The sequence below is a fragment of the Miniopterus schreibersii genome, assembly GCF_964146895.1.
Source record: "Miniopterus schreibersii genome assembly, chromosome: 19".
NCBI lineage: Eukaryota > Metazoa > Chordata > Mammalia > Chiroptera > Miniopteridae > Miniopterus > Miniopterus schreibersii.
In genome coordinates this window covers 16,860,240-16,877,311 of record NC_138119.1, presented here as the reverse complement: position 1 = coordinate 16,877,311, position 17,072 = coordinate 16,860,240, and the positions used below count along the sequence as shown (strand labels likewise).

Below are 17,072 nucleotides of genomic sequence, written 5' to 3'. Positions count from 1 at the left end.
CCCTACTACCCATTTACTGTCAGCACTTTTCCATCTTTCAAGACGGTCATCTTTAGACTTTCCATGGAATTATTCCTGTAGAAAGGTAATTATAACACAGGCAATTCTAGGGGTACAAACTAAAATTAAATGTGTCTATATAAAGATTGCCTACTTTTTAATAGCTTTATTGCTTTTTATTAAAATAATACATCCTCATTTTTAAAAAAATTCAAACAAAAGAAAAAAATCACAAAGACTGATGTTTCATCGGGGAGAAAAACACATCAGTGCCCGGTTACTATACTGGGAGACATCTTCCAGATAGCTGTGTACACACCACACCCGTGCCTTTTAGACCATGCTGCCCTAGGAGAATCAAATCTGTGGATTGTGTTGCATTACAGTGAGTTACTCTCTTACAGATTACAGTCCATATGGAACCCACGGTGGCTGGGGAGGGTCTCCCTACTCACCTCATCAAAACATACCTTCTCAGGGACACTTCAGTGAGAGGTATGTGTCATTCTTTTTACTTTACAACCCTTTACAATTATTCAACTTCTCTTATTTTGTTTTTCTGGTATTTTTTTAAAAATAAAAATTTAATTCCATGCTTTTTTTCCCACCAAAGGGAGAGAATATCCATGTCAGAAGTGGGCAGTCATGGCAAAACCCTTCCATCTGCTGACAGGGAACAGCTGCGACTAGAATTGCAGCAACTAAACCATCAGATTAGCCAACAGACCCAGCTCCGTGGACTAGAGGTACCAGCCTATAGATATTTATTTTATTACAGTTTTTGAAGAGTGCTCAAAGAGATTTTGAAAGGAGGGTCTTTCGAGGTACTACTTTTTAAGAGTTATATAGGTGTCCATTCTTAAAAGAATTGAAGTACTTAGAGTTTAGTTCTAGGACGGTGCGAAACTTAGAATTTTATTACCTGAGAATAGAAGAGAGGTTATCTACATTTTCCCATTAGGTGTTTATCAACATGTGCTTTAGTTTAAAATTGGTTTTTAATGTCTCATATTTCTTTAACTTTTTTTTTTTTTTTTAATATATCTTTATTGATTTCAGAGAGGAAGGGAGAGGGAGGGAGAGAGACAGAAACATCAATGATGAGAGAGTCATTGATCGAGCCCACAACCCGGGCATGTGCCCTGACCAGGAATCGAACCCCGATCTCCTGGATCCTAGGTCAACGCTCAACCGCTGAGCCACTCCCGGCCAGGCTTCTTTAACTTTTTAAAATTTGTCTTATATCCTTTAATTCCCAGCATTTATTTATACATCTTTAAAAAAATAGAAGCTTAGATCTTTGACTTTAAAAAATAGCCTCTGTATAAAAGTAGCACCTTCATTAATACAGTTCTTTTAGTTTATAGGTAATTATTACATGTTATTTAGTTTTTAAAATGTCCCTGACAAGTAGGTTAGGCAGATGTTGTTATTCCTCTCTTTTGGTTGAAGTTTATTAGTTTTATAGAGGTTGAAACATGAGCCCAGGTCTTCAAACTCCAAATTCAGTGTTGCTGCTAATTTATGATTCTGTTTTGGTTGAAATTTCTAGACTCATTTTCTGTCCCAAAAGAATATCAGCATCATTTGGCAGCTTGCCACGTATCTAACTCAACTGTGGTTAAAGGTCCTAGCCATTCATGAGGTTTCATTGAAATAAATTGTAGGATTTACTTCAGAGAAAAATTCAATAAATGAGGGGGAGAATGTACATTTAATGTTGACTTCTCTAAGAGCAACTTATACCTAAGATCAAATTACTATTTACTAAATTTAAATCCCCTATTTTTTTCTTTTCAAATGGTACTCAGAGAAGGGGACAGTACCTTACAGTTGCATCATTTTTATTGCAAATACCTGAGTGACAAGCTGCTTATGGCTATGGTCTGGAATCAGGCCTGGCCATTCTGTGCATGGTGTGAAATGTGTTGAGTTGTGTATGTGCTTGGCTTCATGCACTAGGCTGTTAGTAACAGGCTGGTGTTGCAGAGGGAGGCGAACAGCCTGGCAGGCCAGTCACAGCCACCACCACCACCACCACCTCCAAAATGGCCTGGAATGATCTCAAGTGAGCAGTTGAGCTTGGAACTGCACCAGGTGGAAAGGGAAATCGGGAAGAGAACCCGGGAACTGAGTATGGTGAGTGTTGTGGGAAAAGAGAGAGAAGGTGAAAGGAAAACTTGTATGTAGTTGTGTCACAGAACTCATGGCTCTAGAGTTCTAGAATCATCCAGAACTATAGAATCATCACCCCAAAGCACTCCAGTGACTAAGTCTCACGAACATGGGCATCCATCCTATTGTATCATTCCTCTCCTCATTCCCTTTTGATATGAGAGTGTTCTTTGTCTTAGGATTCTGCATTACAAAAAATTTTTAAGGGAAACAAGGTAGTTAATTGAAAGTTATTACATTTCTGTTAAACATACTGATTAGGGAAGCGGTGGGGGTGTGGTGCTTATGATTTTGCCAATACCATCATGTTATATAAAGAAGTGTTACCAAATAGCATTCTAGTTTTCATAGCCCTTAAGTTATTGATGATTTGATGATTTGGCTTTTGTTGTAAGTTGCAGTCTACACATTTTTTCTTGTGGAACTGTATCCATGAATGTGCTTAGGGTTTGCTTCAGAGTGCACTAACATTCATTTCAGTAAGTTTTGAATCTTAAGGGACTGAACCATTCCCCCTGGTTGCATGTAACTGACTTTTTTGTTGTGTAGTTTTCGCATTTTTCTAAGCAAATAAATGGGGCAGTTTTTCTGCTTAATTAAGTAGATTATACATAGATATTATATTTGGCTTGCTTTCTCTTAAGCCCTCGTTTATGTTATTTCCACGTTAAGTTGAGGCAGTAACGTCCAGCTTGGATAGTGAGCGAGTGGCTTGTACTCGATTGTATTTTTGTGTATGTCTCTTTTAGCCTGCCTATTTCTCTAGTCATTTTATAAAACTAAATGATTTTTGGATCATCAGTTTGTATTATCTGTGTTTGGTCTCTCTCCCATTAGCCCCGTTAAATAGAAGCTAATTGAACTTTTTTCCTTCTTTTCAAAGGAGAACCAGTGCTCTATTGATACAAAAAGCAAATTGAATACAAGTAAGCAAGCAGAAAATGGACAACCGGAGCCGCAAAGGAAGGTTCCATCTGAGGACCTTACATTGGCATTCAGGTAAAGAAAGGGACATTTTCGTAGGCGTGTATTACCCAGGCATGATAGAATTACCCTTAGAAATGTGATTTGATTTTTGAAATATCATTATTCTCTATACATTGAGAAAAGAATATTTTTACATAAATTTAGGAGTTTAAAATTTTATTTTAGAACAGATCCAAGATTGGATTATCTGTTAAGACCTAATGGAAATTTTCTGGTTATGTTTCCTTCTCCCCCCAGCCCCCCTTTTTTTTAATTAGAGAAAGAGGAAGAGAGAGGGATAGAGAGAGAGAAACATTGATTGGCTGCCTCCTACACACCCCCTACTGGATAACAAGCCCAAAATCCGAGCATGTGCCTTGAACAGGAATCAATCTGGTGACCTCTTGGTTCATGGGTCAATGCTCAACCACTGAGCCACACTGGTTGGGCTTCCCCTTGTTTTTTAATTTATTTGAAACCAATGTTTACATTTTGATGTATACTTTTCCGGTCTTTTTAAAGTGTTTGAAAGGAATTTAGCGTGTTTCAAAACCCACCCGTCACTCCATCCCCCTGGTTTTTAATTTGGCCTATCCCATATCATCTAATAATTCTTCTACAGGTCTGAAAGGATACCTGTCAGATATCATGAACCACCCTGCAGTAAATGATGTTGAAGTTAATTCTTTGTACATCTTTAAGTATTTCCTTCCCACATTTTGAGACTTTTGATACATAGTCCTGTGTTGCCTTCCTGTTAATATATAACAATAACTGCTAATGCCCTATTGCTATTTAAATTCATGCATTATTTTTCTTAAAGGCCATATTGTGAATATTTAAAATTATGTGTTTTACAGTCTCTGTCAAAACTCTCAGTTCTGCCATTGTAGTGAAAGCAGCCATAGACAACATGTAAACAAATGGGGAGGCTGTGTTCCAATAAAACTTTACGTACAAAAACTGGCAGCAGCTAGCCTTAGTTTGCCAACCTCTTTGCCAAAGCATGGATATAGAGCTGTAAATTAAAGTATGAAAGCCACTTATACAGTCTCCATACTGCTGAAAGAATAGCCCTGTTGATTTTATTCTACTAAATAATCATTTATCTCCTTTTTAAAAATTCTAACTCCTTTTTTTTTTTTTGTTAACAGTGATGTACCGAATGGATCAGCCTTGACACAAGAGAATATCAGCCTCCTGTCCAACAAGACCAGCTCTCTGAACCTGTCAGAGGACCCTGAGGGAGGAGGAGACAACAACGATTCCCAGAGATCAGGAGTTACTCCCACTTCTGCTCCCTAAAAACTGAGGAGTCGTACTTTTATCTTCTGCTCCAAATCAATTTGTGGGGCATAGGGGTAGAAGAACAGTAACCTCTTAACTTCTTCTCTGAGAGTGGTCAGAGAAGTCCAGGAAGAGCACCGGAGGCAATGTGCACAAACACCACTACTAAAAACAAACCCTGCACATAGATCACATTAATGCATTTTTTAATTTAAAAAAAAGAAAAAGAAAAAGGAAATTAGCAGTATCTGCAAGCAATTCAGATTAAATTTGTTTTTGTTCTGTGAATGAACTTTATTTTAATAACTTTGGACGCCTTGGATCCAGGGCTTTAAAAAAAAGAAGATATTATATATACACTCTGTTTGATTAATTGTATGATCTTAATGAAGTAGGTTTTTCTTGTATTTTGGTATTATTACATACCCAGTGTATAATTCCTTCTCCTCAATCCTTTCCCACTCTCACAACCCCGTAAATTAAAACAGACAAAAAGCACCGGCTTTTCTGAGAATTGTGTGGTGCTTGACAAACAAAAAGACAGTAACAGACCAGTTATTAGAAAATGTGCAGCAAACCAAGGTTTCTGAGAGCTGTCATTTGGAAGCCATGATTACCCTTTCCTCTCTGGGTCACTATCTTCATGCGTTAGGTATGTTTTCCTATGTCATTTAAACTTTTTTTGTTGTTTAGGGGGGTTTTATTTCTTATTTTTGTTTTTAACTTTTCAGAGATAATTGCCAGACAATAAATTTTTGAAGTCCTCAGGTCCATGTTATGGGTCCTTTTCATTCTCTTAATGTGATCAGAAAGCGTGCCAGTGTCTTAGATTGTTGGTTGGATTTAAATGGATATTATTTTAAGAATGAACTGTAATTTATCAGCACTGGAAATACATCGTTAGTGTATGACCTACGTTGAACTGATGGTTGGAAATTTGGATCAGTGCTTTTCCAAATTGAACTTTGAAATCAGAGAATGTTAAAAAAACCAAAACAGCACAATCAACCATGTTTTAAAACTGCAACACTTGATTTGAACTTAAAATGAACAGAGCCACATTATTTCACTGGATGCTTGTGTTTTACCCTTAAAACCCAAAAGTACAAAGTAAAATCCCTATATACTGGCGCTCCTGGCTTTCAGAGATTTTCCTGGATCCTGAGGGTAGTTTGTGAATTGACCAGTTGTGGCTGTTCAGAATCATTAGAACAAGTAGGCAGTAAGTACCTAGAAGTTAATTTCCATAGACTTGGCTTTATAATACTGAAAAGATTCTTCATGAAAACATTGAAAAGAAAAAAGAAGAATTTTGATTATTTAGTTTTGCTGCACATATTCTGATGGCCCATGTCTGTACTGAACTAAGACCCTATAAAACATGTTGGGTGTGGATTATTGGGTATAGTCGCCCTCCCCATCCCTCTGTTTGCCTGTTTTGTAAAATTTCCCTTTCTGGATTATACTTCTAAAACAGAAAGCACTGGTTATGTAATAAGTTACTGCATTGCTTTGGTTGGGTAAAAGCAAGAGTCTGTATTTTTCTTGTTTCTTATTTTCTTAACCCAGAACTCCTGCTGAGGTCATAACAGCCTCAGTCTAAGCTCTGTGTCCATCATACTGTTAAGTGAATCAGATTGGGGGAGGGGGGAGGGTAATACAGTCCTGCAGTTGCCTACCAGTAGGAGAGTCCAAACAGAACACTCTTTTGAGTAGCGATTATTTAATTTGCCCAGTCAAGGCACCGTGTTTATATACTATTTCACATTGAATTTGATTATGCCCTACAGACCTGGCTGGTCAAGGATTTGATATACACATATTGGCTTGGGATTCGAGCTTTCTTTTTTATTTAAATAAAAATTTATATATATTATATATATACATATATACATAGCTATATCTGTATATATATTGGGTATGTTTTAAGGATTATTTCGCATGAGCGCAGCTGTTGCGATAAAATGACTGATTGGGAGGTAGAAGCACTGAATGAAGATAAGGCATTTTTTTTTCCATTTGAAGTCCATATTTTTCTGTTTTGTTAATATACTTGCTTTTGTGCTTTTTTGGTTTTGCTTAAAACCCTCTTATATTTACTCTAAGTTTTGGGGGAGAAGGAGAGAAACTGTGTGTGTCTGACAGAGTAAGAGTTTTCATTTCTCTGTATAACCGTAAAAGGCAACATTCTTGGCCTGCAACCTTCTGTAGGCAGAGTTGGGCAGATCTTACTTCTCCTTTGGACATGTTAGGTGATTCCTAAATTTTAGAAGCAGTTGGTTCAATTTGGAGCTCAAAATGATTCTGGTATTAGAAGGAAACTTAGGGATACTGATTTTGTTAAAGTTCAGAATAAAAGTAAAATTCCATTGGGTCTATATTGTAGCCCTAATAACTTCTGTTACTCTTGTGCCCTTCAAATGCACTCTTTCTTGCTTTCACCATTTTGATTTTCAAAACTACTCAGGAACAGGGATTAACTTATATAGTGTTCCTTTTCTGAATAAAACCAGGAAAGCCACTGTTTTGAATTGATTTAAAATAGTTTCTTTTACTTTTTTAGTTATTTTTATTTGGAGGGTAGGGAGATCTCTGAAATTGTAGCCTTAATTCTCGCTGTACCTCTCTAAGGCCCCATGCTTTTAAGGAAAGCTGGCTGTGTGGAAAGGCAGGGGAATAGGGTACTGTCCATGTGCCCGTAACCTGCCCACCTTAAATAGGTCATTCTGCCTTCCTTCTTGGGTACTCTTACAACTTTCCTAGTGCTCACAAGCAGTTTTAGGATAAAGTCTCCGAAGTTTGGGGTTCTTTTTCCCTTTTCCATTTTTCTGTGATATATGTTATGATACGATGAGCCTGTAAGAGGAAGTGGCCTGTTTTGGCAAAAGTACTTAACTCTTTAACTGCCTTTTTTGTCAAAAATCTGTGAAAGGCATTGATTTTTCTAGCTTTTAAATTTTATGCCATTAAAAACAGTTAAGAGGGTAAACCGGTCATATGGGAAATACGGAAATACAGTTTTTATGCTTTCTACTTATTAAAATATTAATTTCTCTTTAAGGTGACTATTTGCTTTCACCGAATTCAAAAGCAAGACTCGGTCAGACATCTCAGATGAACATGAACAATTCTGAGAGGGCCAGGGTGGGAATAATCACATGTTCACTCTTGTTTAGGTAAAACCAGGATTTTATTATAGCTGGAATATAAAAGTACTATGACATATTTGTTCACGGGGTCTCTGGCACAGTGTAGAAGAACTGACAATAAGATGTCTAGATTCTGTTTCTTACATGTAGTTCTTTTGCCTTACTGATAGATACTGTTACAAGGTAAGTCCAGTAGCTGCCCTATTTTCTTGTCTTGGCTAATTTACAGAAGCTAACTTGACCAAAGAGCCATTCCTTATTACTTTTCTAATAAAAAATTAGTTATAGCATAGGTTTATATTAATATTACTCAAATGATAAGACACTATTTCTAATGCCAGCTACAAATATTCAACTACTCAGAATGTATACAACTTACCTGGTACAGCATTAATGTGGCTGAGTCCCTTCCTCATCCGTTTCCCTTGCCTTCTCACTGTTCATGTATTTCTTCTTTTGCCTAAAAGACACAAAATTGGTATGATTCTCATTTGCTACCTAGAAAGTTACACTTTGTATAACTTCATCAGACTTTCCATAGGTCTTCAGGGTTGGAGCTCAAAGTTGTTTTTCTCTCTCTCCCTTTTTTTTGTTTCCTGGCCCTTTTCTATCTTGCAAATTGCCCTTGATTTACCCACTGCCCTCCCCAATCTGCAACAGTGACAGTTTGCTGCCTCAAAACAGAGCATTCAAATGAATTCGCTTAGCCAATAACTTCTGTGAAGTTGCCTTTTCTAATGGTGTTATTACTCAGTGATGCACAAATGTGGTATTTGCCCTACTGGTAGGCAAACAAAGGTCTGGTTCAGAATGGTAACCTGCTGTTTTTTTCTTTTTTCTTTTTTAAAGGAGAGCCAAAGACTTGTGCTTTACTCTGTTTTGGTTTGGGGGAAGTAGCCATTTTGATTGTGAAACCTTTCAGTATTTGTGAGTTGATTGTACTGTGTAAGTAGACTTATCTAAGTTAACTGATAAAGTTAGCTGGCCTTATAAAATGTAAAAGTAATGAAAATTCATCAGTTTCTCTTTCATCAGGGAATATCATCTTGTACAATATTATGTGTAAGCGGTCTCTTTCTCCCTTTTTTGAGACTGTCTTGTCATGATAGCATCTTGTGTGTTTTTGTTTTTTTACTTGTGCCTAAAGAACAGTTTCCTATCACTATGGTCAAGTCATGGGACTGGTGAGAAATAGTTAACTACAGGCTGTGTATGTCAGATTTTATTCAGATTAAGAGAAAAATAGGTTCTTTTCACTAAAGAGTATTTGGTTGCTATTACTTGTATACAAATGAAGATTGGTGGAGGTCTTACCATCTTTCTTCCACTTTCTTTTTGCTCTTTTTTAAGAATTGAGTAAAGGTTTCATATATAAAAATCTATCTGTAAAAAGCACCTGTAATGCTTTATATTTTATTAAAAGGAAAGGCCCCGTTACTTTTTAGGAGAAATTAATAACCTGCCTGGAAATTAACTGCAGTGTTTGCTTAGATTTTTACCTTAAAAGAGTCCAGTTCTATTTTTTATTTGGTATAGTGTTCTCTTCCTGAAAAATCTGCCTGTCCTTGTAGATAAAAATTAGAGCTCTAAACAGTCACTTTCAACATTAGGGATTGGACAAGCAAGCAGTCTGCTACTGTTGTCGTTTTATCCAGGTGCCTGTTTGCCAGCCCACAGTCTCTCTACCTTGGACAGCTGTGATTTTATATTTATTTGTTGCTTTAGCTCAGCTTTATGAAATTTTCCTGCTGAAATGACTTATTGGGAGTTGTAGGTGGGTTGCAGTTAATATTTTTTTTAACTCTTCAACTTTTCTGAGCCACTTGAAAAAGAAAGCCGTTTTTGTCAAAAGGTACTGTTAATTATAGTAAATACCAACTTAAGATTTGTTTTTTAAGATTTCTTTGACTGCTAAAGATATTTCACATGTAATAGAGTCTAATTGATAAGTAATCTAGCCTGTAATGTTAAGAATAGGAAACTGCCACCACCAGGAGGAAGGAACCCCATCTAATAACTGTTCCCAGTAGGTGGATTTTCAATACTGCACTGAACCAAGTGGGTAAAGGGAATTTTGAAATCCTACTGTGATATAGGGACTTACCCACCACTGGAATCTTTGTTTTCAGAGCCTCTGAACTTTCAGCCGAACACTGAATCTCCCCTAAACTTTATTCCTGAGCAAAACATCCCTAGAGTAAAACCTTTATTTTCACAAGAAAATAGGCACAATAACCCAAGAGAGAGAACTTAAACCTCAAGACAATATTGTGTCCAAAAATGTATATTTAGAAAAACAAAATCCTGTGGAGTTTAGTATATTATATACTACATAAGGTGAGTTATTTTCTTGTATTGAGGTCTCACTGTTTCTGGTTGGTTAGGGTTTTTGTTTTGTTTTGTTTTGCTTTGTTTTGTTTTTAACTCTAAGTAGACAGAGCTCACAAGTCTTTGGCATCCATTCTAGATTGTACACTCCAGAGAGTCATCTTATAACTGGAAACTGTCAGGTAGCCCCTACCCCACCCCAGCTGGTACATGAAAGAGTCAAGAAAAGGGTGGAAACAAACTGTTGGGTGGATAATTGGTTGTCTGGTGGTGGTTTTGTTTTGCCTGATTTAAAAAAATCATTTATTAGTATAATATCTGAACCACCCTGTAAAATATTCCTCTAATTTGAAGGCAATTTAAGCTTTTGTTATTTTCACATCCTCTGTTCAACTCATACACTGCCCTGAGAACTGCTTGTTTCAGGTGTATTGGCTGAGTTTTCATTGTCTCCTGTCCCCTTCTCTTCCCACCTTCTGGGAATGAAAGGAACTTGAGGGGGGGAAAAACTTCTCTTCTTCATTTTATTCATTGGACCTCATTACCTTACTTTATGATGAATCTATGACTTTTTGGGACAAGAACAGTGGAAAAGTGGATTAAGATAATGAAGAAAATCTCTCACCCACTTAAACATTTTCCAGTTGTGAGATTCCTCTTGGGTGTGGTCTCTTCCTTGTCACCCCCGCTGCCCTTTTCCCCTGACTATGGTCAATTTGGTCTTTAGGCTCATACCAGTCTCCCCGAGACATTCTGCAGTCATTCTCACCTTTTTGGGTGGATTTTATTTTGTTTTACTTTGTGTGTTTTTTTTAAAAAAAATAACTTTTTAACATTGATGCATACTTGCTTGGGATAGAGCTTGTGTAATTTACCAATCGTATTGATTGTATGTGACTGTGCCCTGCAGAGGTATATTTAACAAGACAAAATAATCTAGGTTAATAAAGGAGCCCATGAGATTTGAGTCAGATTATGAATGATTTCATGAAATCACAGTTTTGCATAGTGAAATTTAAATGTCCTATTGTTAAAAATCAGTGCTAGACTAAATACTTTTTAATAAATTTTCCTGTATTCCTATTTTTTCCTTGCCTCAGCTCCATGTTCTTTCTTGCCTGCCTCCACCACCTGTTCAAAAATAAAAATATTGAGCCTTAAAGTAAGAGCTGATTTTTAAATTCCTGAAGTTTGTGAAATTTTACGTTTTCCAAGTGTTTTCAACTTAAAGTGAAGACAGACAGTGGGTTGGAATCTCACAAGGTGTGAATAACTCCCTAGCATTTCCAAATGGAAATCTTACTCGAAGACTTTGTTTCCTGGAAGCTCTTTTGGAATAAGGAAAAGAACCCCGTTTGAAATGGACCATTTTCCTCTCTTTAAATCTGTTTAGAGTTCCAATTTTTAAAACAGGCTTCAAATCAAGTGAGGTCGAAAAACAAATAGTAGTAGGAAGATGTTTGGGGCAGCAGAACTTGGGTCTGAGTAAGGACATGGCCTGCTTGTTGCAGGTTTTGAGAGGATTGGGGCCATCTGTTTCAATTTCGTATTATTTGTGTGCATGTTTTTATATCTAAGATGCCACATTTTGTTAAAATGCTGTCTCCTTTCTTTATTACCTTGGAAACTGACTCAACCTCATGTTGCTCCTAATTAGTGTTTAGGGCTCCCATGAGTTGCAGATAAAAGGGTTCTTTTAACAAGTAGAAGGAGGTGATTCACCTTTTGGTTTGTAAATAAATGAAAGTGTCTACAAGGTCTTTATCTGCTTTCTGTCAGCATTTATATTAAATGATAAATTAATGAGGAGAGACTGTGTCATCTTTTCTGTGAGTGAGTCTGCGCCATCTCATTCTAACCGTGGGGTTAACTTCTTACACCTTTTTTTCTTTTTAGGTGAAAAATGGGAGTAGGTGATGCGCACAGGCAAACACATACCTGTAGTAGCCCGTTTTGCAGAGAGCTCAGGTTTGGTCCAGCCTTAAATATGCTGCACACTAGGAATAAGGTGATGGCTCCGAGACCCTGGGGTCGGTGTCCACAAGACTTCATGACTCAGAGCCAAAGCCCTGGCTCTACGGCTTCTCTTAAGTCAAGACCTCTCTGTAGTTAAGCAGCATGAACCTGCTTTGGTACCTTCCTGATACAGTTTTGCTTTCTGTTCTTACTGACATCTCCTAATGGTCCTGAAACACCCACCCATTAGTCATTCCTTGCAGTTAGAGGATAACTGAAGGTTTATTTTTTCTTAGAGATCACTGTAAATATAAGAAAAAAGGGAGGGGAGGGAACTAGTCTAGATTCAAAGAAACTTAAAAAGATGCAGAAGTCAGATGCAACATGTAGACTGGACTCTGATTCCAACAAATCAAATGTACAAAGGCATTTTTTATATGATTGGGGAAGGATGATTTGATTAAGTATTGAGTATTAGATAATATCAGGGACTGACATTTTTGTTCAATGTGGTGATAGCATGATTATATAAGGAAATTCCATATATTTTTAAAGATGCCTAACTGACAATGGCTGGCGTTTCCTTTAAAATTACTAAATATTGCCGGGCTAGAGTAGCTTAGTGGTTGAGTGTCAACCTATGAACCAAGAGGTTACAGGTTCTTTCCCAGTCAGGGCACATGCCTGGGTTGGCTCAATCCCCAATAGGGGGCGTGCAGGAGGCAGCTGATCAATGTTTCTCATTGGTGTTTCTATCCCTCTCCCTTCCCCTCTCTTTAAAACCAATTTTAAAAACCCTTATTCCCCTAGCTCAGGGGTTAGACCATTGGCCTGCAGGCTGAAGAGTCACGGGTCCGATTCTGGTCAAGGGCAGGTACCTCGGTTGTAGGCTTGATCCCTGGGTCTGGTCGGGCTTGTGCAGGAGGCAACCAATCAATGTGTCTGTCTTACATCAGTGTTCCCCTCTCTCTCCCCCTCCCTCCCCCTCTCCCCCTTTCACTCTCTGAATGGCAAAAGAAAAAATATTCTAGGGTGAGGATTTAAATAAAAACAAAAACACCTACCCTTGGCCTTAGCTTTACTATGAGTTTCTTCCTATTGCTTTTGGGCAACCTGTCCAGCTCTCCCCATATCTCTCCAGGGAACTTTCTCCCACTAGCTCTGCTCTGTGCTCTGCCTCCTGCCCTTCCCTGTTTCTCTTCCACCACCTACAACTTGCTGCACTCATAGAAGCCGTGAGCTCTGACTCCATGCAGCTGTCTTGCGCTCAGCCTCCCAAGAACACCCTTGCCCCGTGTTTCTGTTGATACAAGGCGTCAACTCCCTGAATCAGTAAGCATTTTTACTTTGCTTGATAACGTTCCACTTGGAAGTAATTTAAAATATTTTCCTGTTAATAAATCAGCAGAACTACTCCAAACCAGGGTTTCTTCAAACACAAATATTTATCGAGTACCTGGTACACTGAAGACCTAGTGGTCTTGGCACTGGACACGTTCAGTAAATATTTGTTCTGATTTGGTTTCCCTGAAACCCAAACTGAACTTTCTAACGGTTGTGAGAATTTGGACAAATTCCAGTGTCGTGGTTTGAGAAGCTCGCCTGAAAGCTGTCCAAATGATAATTCAGGGTTTAGTGTGGTAAATTTTATTTTACCTAAATTAAAACGTCATAACCACCTGGTCTACTGGAAACCCGGGAGACGTGGGAATGACTCCGGCATTTGTGCCAGATGTTTTGCCTAATTTCCGTGGAAGAGTTCAGCTCAGAGTTACTCAGTAACCACAGAGGAGCCCCACTCTGCTGTTTGTCCCGCCAAGGTCTTCCTCTTGAGTCCAAAGAAAAGAACAGAACAGCCCGATGCGAGGCAATGGCCAGGACCCGCTCAATTACCTGCCTACAGGAGTTACTGCTGAGATCGGAGGCAGGGCGAGGGGAAGAGGGATTTTTTATTTTATTGCTGACCTTGAAGGAAGTGTTAAAAAGGGGGTGTGAGATTGAATGTTACATTCTTTCCTCTCGCTGGCGCCTCAAACAGACCCTGAACACAGCAAAGCAGAGGATTCCTATGATCTCCTTCCAACCTTTTTTCCACTCAGAAGAGACAAATTGGGCCACACAGAAGTGGGGGGTCCTCTTCCAGAACTAATATTTACCTGAGAAAAGTCCTTAAGGCTGCCTCCACTTCCAGAAATGGCTACAAGTTTCCATGAAAAATTTAATATGCAGTTATTAAAACACTTTACGGAATACTGATGACACTGTCTGTGTGTATGTGCAGACAGACAAACAGACCCATGTCGGTCTGCCCTGCATACAAGCTCTCTTTTCCTTTCCTCATCAAACCTGACTAGGATGAAGCAAGAGAAAGGGGTTCAGGTCATCAAAATCTAGACAGAGGCAAGGGACGCTGTGTGCAGTGAGAACACCACGAGGCCAGTGTGAAAACCACATTTGGCACGTGCATCAGAGATAGATGTTCTCTTAATTAAATTTATTGGAGTGGCATTGGTTAATAGGATCATATAGGTTTCAGGTGTGGATTTCTATGTTAGAGATTTTATAGCACTGTGTGCCCACCACCCAAGACACATGTTTTCTAACAAAGTGTGGGTAACCAAAGGGAAGGGTGGCAGTCCCTGGTTTCATTTCTGGGCCCTGGATTTTGAGGGAATCGTGGACAAACCTGGTAGAGACTAGCCAGAGGAGAACCAGATGGTGACATGTCGTAACCTGGCCCCAGGAGAACAATTGGACAGTGAGGTTCCACCTGGACGTTTTCTCCACAGCTGTCACATAGGAGCACAAGTCCTGTGAGACGGGCAGACAAGGGTTGGAATCTCAGCTGTGTACGTTGGGCCAAGTTCTTAATCCTTGTAAACAGCAGTTTTCTCATCTGTCAACTGGGCATAATAGTGTCTTCTGACAAGAGGATTCTATAAGCTAAAGCCTGTCAAACACTTAGCAAGGATCCTGATATATGGTAAGTGCATTTTATAAAAACGTGTGTGAATGTGACTGTAAATTGGCTTGTTTATTGTCTATTTCACTCAATAGAACACTTGCTACGTAAGGGCAGGGCTGTGTTGAATTTACCGTTCTATTCCTGGTGTCTAGAGCAGTCATTGGCACAAAGGTGTTCCTTACATGTTAAGTAATCAAATCAGCTCAAAGGGCACTTGGGTTGTCAGACAGTAGATTCCCCTTTACTGGTATGTGCTACTCAGAAGCTACTTGTTAGTGACAGGAAAGGAAAATCACACAGCAGCATTTCTGTCGTGTTTGACAGTGTCAGCTAACTTCTGCATGACCACAGCCACCGTCAAGGTCATGTGCACTTTTCTTCATCTAATGAGGGTCTCCTGGGAGGACAGTAACTTAGCACCCAAATTTGGTGACAAATAAATACTTCAGAGTCCTGAAGGCATCTAGCCTGAACATGGGAGACAGCTTGTGGGGCTGTGGGGATGTTGTAAAGGCCACACAATGTCTCGATTTTATCTATGCTTACACATCAGAGTATGTATAGGCCTTGCACTTGAACGTTTTTAATACATTTGTTAACATACTGTGATTTTTCTTTAGAGTTCAGTCCTATTCACTCTGTGTCTTCTTTGATCTTACCAAAATTTAACAAAAAATTTTATATTATTTTTATTATTGAAAAGTACTTTAGTCAATAATAAAGATAATACAAAAATTTTTATATATTTTATAGAATTTTGTGATAACTGGGTTCTTTTTTATTGATTTTTTAGAGAGAGGAACGGGGAGAGAGAGAGGAACATCAGCGTGAGAGAGAAACATTGATCGGTTGCCTCCCATACTTGCCCTGACCTGGGATCGAACCCGCAACTTTTTGGTATAGGGGATGACTCTCTAACCAACTGAGCCACCTGGCCAGGGGACACCTGGATTCTTTTCTATATAAACATATATGTATAGTAGGTGTTTAAAATGGCACCTATCATATTCAAAGATTTAAAGAATTTGCCCTAAGCTAATGTAAAGAAGGAATATTATACAGCTATTGGAAGATTTTTGCCGGGCCGGGGTCACCTAAACACCTGCGTTCCACCTGCACACACTGACCCAGGCTTCTCAGTGTCCTCTGTCTCCAGCCAGGAACTGAGATGCTTCCAGTTCCTCTTCGGTGCTGCCCCGGAACTCCCCTCCCCCAAGTCTCTGCAGAATACAACATGATACGTCCTTGCTCACAAAGTCCAGACCTTTTGGAACAGGTGCTGCACTGACATGTGCAAAAACAGAAAAAGAAATAAGGTTCATAGCGATGTCTGACTCACACCCTGTCTCTCCACCCCTCCCCCTTCCCGTTCCCCACTTTGTGGTACAGTTGGGAACATACTCTAAACACAGCTAGGCAGCTTGCATTTTCCCACTCAATTATGCCAGAGATCTTTCATATCAATACCCAGGATCCTCCCCCTTGTGACAGTGGCATAGTTTTCCAGTGTACGCTGTACCTTGGTTTATCCGACTGGTCTCCTGTTTGCCGTTACAAATCAGGTTGCACTTGGTAATCTCACTAACACCCATGCAGATATCTCCGTAGGAGACGTTTCCTGAAGTGGGTAAGTGCATTTGTGATGCTGGTATCTCCACATTTCCTGTCAGAGGGTTACACAGCGTTCTGCACACCCACTAGGGAGGCCTTCCTACCTCCCTTTGTAAATGGTAACCTCCCCACCTGCCCCCCACCACGTCTTATCCCCTGGCCCTGTTGTCTTTTCCTCCATGGCCTTTATCAATACCTGACTGACACGGTATATATTTATTTTGTATATATTGATTCTTACGGGATTGCTGCTTGTCTTCCCCGACTGGAGTCCCCAACCCCAAAGACGGAGCCTCTGGCACAGGTAGCACTCTTGAGTGTATTGGCCTTAAGATGTTGAGCAGGAGACCTCAACTGTCTCTAACCCGGAGTGACAAGGAGCCCCTGAGCGTGCTCGGGCCCCTTAGGACAGCTCCTAGAAACTGTTCACACTGTGCACAGGAGTCCTCAAGGTGTCCAGGGTCTAAATCAGCCAAGCACCTGATGAAGAGTCAGTCCAGACAGAGACTCCCTGTCTAATGACTAGAGAACTCTCCAGCCTTCCTATGCCTGTACCAACTTCAAGGCGTCCTCCGTCACACAGGCGCACACTCACCTCAGGAACTCTTGCAGAAACCCTGGAGATCCTGTTTTGG

General features: G+C 39.4%; 1 protein-coding gene across 11 annotated transcripts in view; it reads left to right on the top strand.

Moving 5' to 3' along the window:
* Nucleotides 1-5,721, top strand: part of RC3H1 (ring finger and CCCH-type domains 1) — a 54,173-nt gene extending 48,452 nt beyond the window's left edge. For 5 of the 11 annotated variants that reach the window (XM_081121355.1, XM_081121357.1, XM_081121351.1 and 2 more), the window contains 5 exons: nucleotides 405-495; nucleotides 614-746; nucleotides 1,990-2,139; nucleotides 3,059-3,174; nucleotides 4,296-5,721. In XM_081121355.1, coding sequence (XP_080977481.1) covers nucleotides 405-495; nucleotides 614-746; nucleotides 1,990-2,139; nucleotides 3,059-3,174; nucleotides 4,296-4,446 — 641 coding nt within the window. In that variant the 3' untranslated portion in view covers nucleotides 4,447-5,721. Of the gene's footprint in view, nucleotides 1-404; nucleotides 496-613; nucleotides 747-1,962; nucleotides 2,140-3,058; nucleotides 3,175-4,295 lie in introns of all 11 variants that reach the window. The other 6 variants (XM_081121354.1, XM_081121353.1, XM_081121350.1 and 3 more) reach the window with 2 other exon arrangements.
* Nucleotides 5,722-17,072: the final 11,351 nt, after the last annotated feature.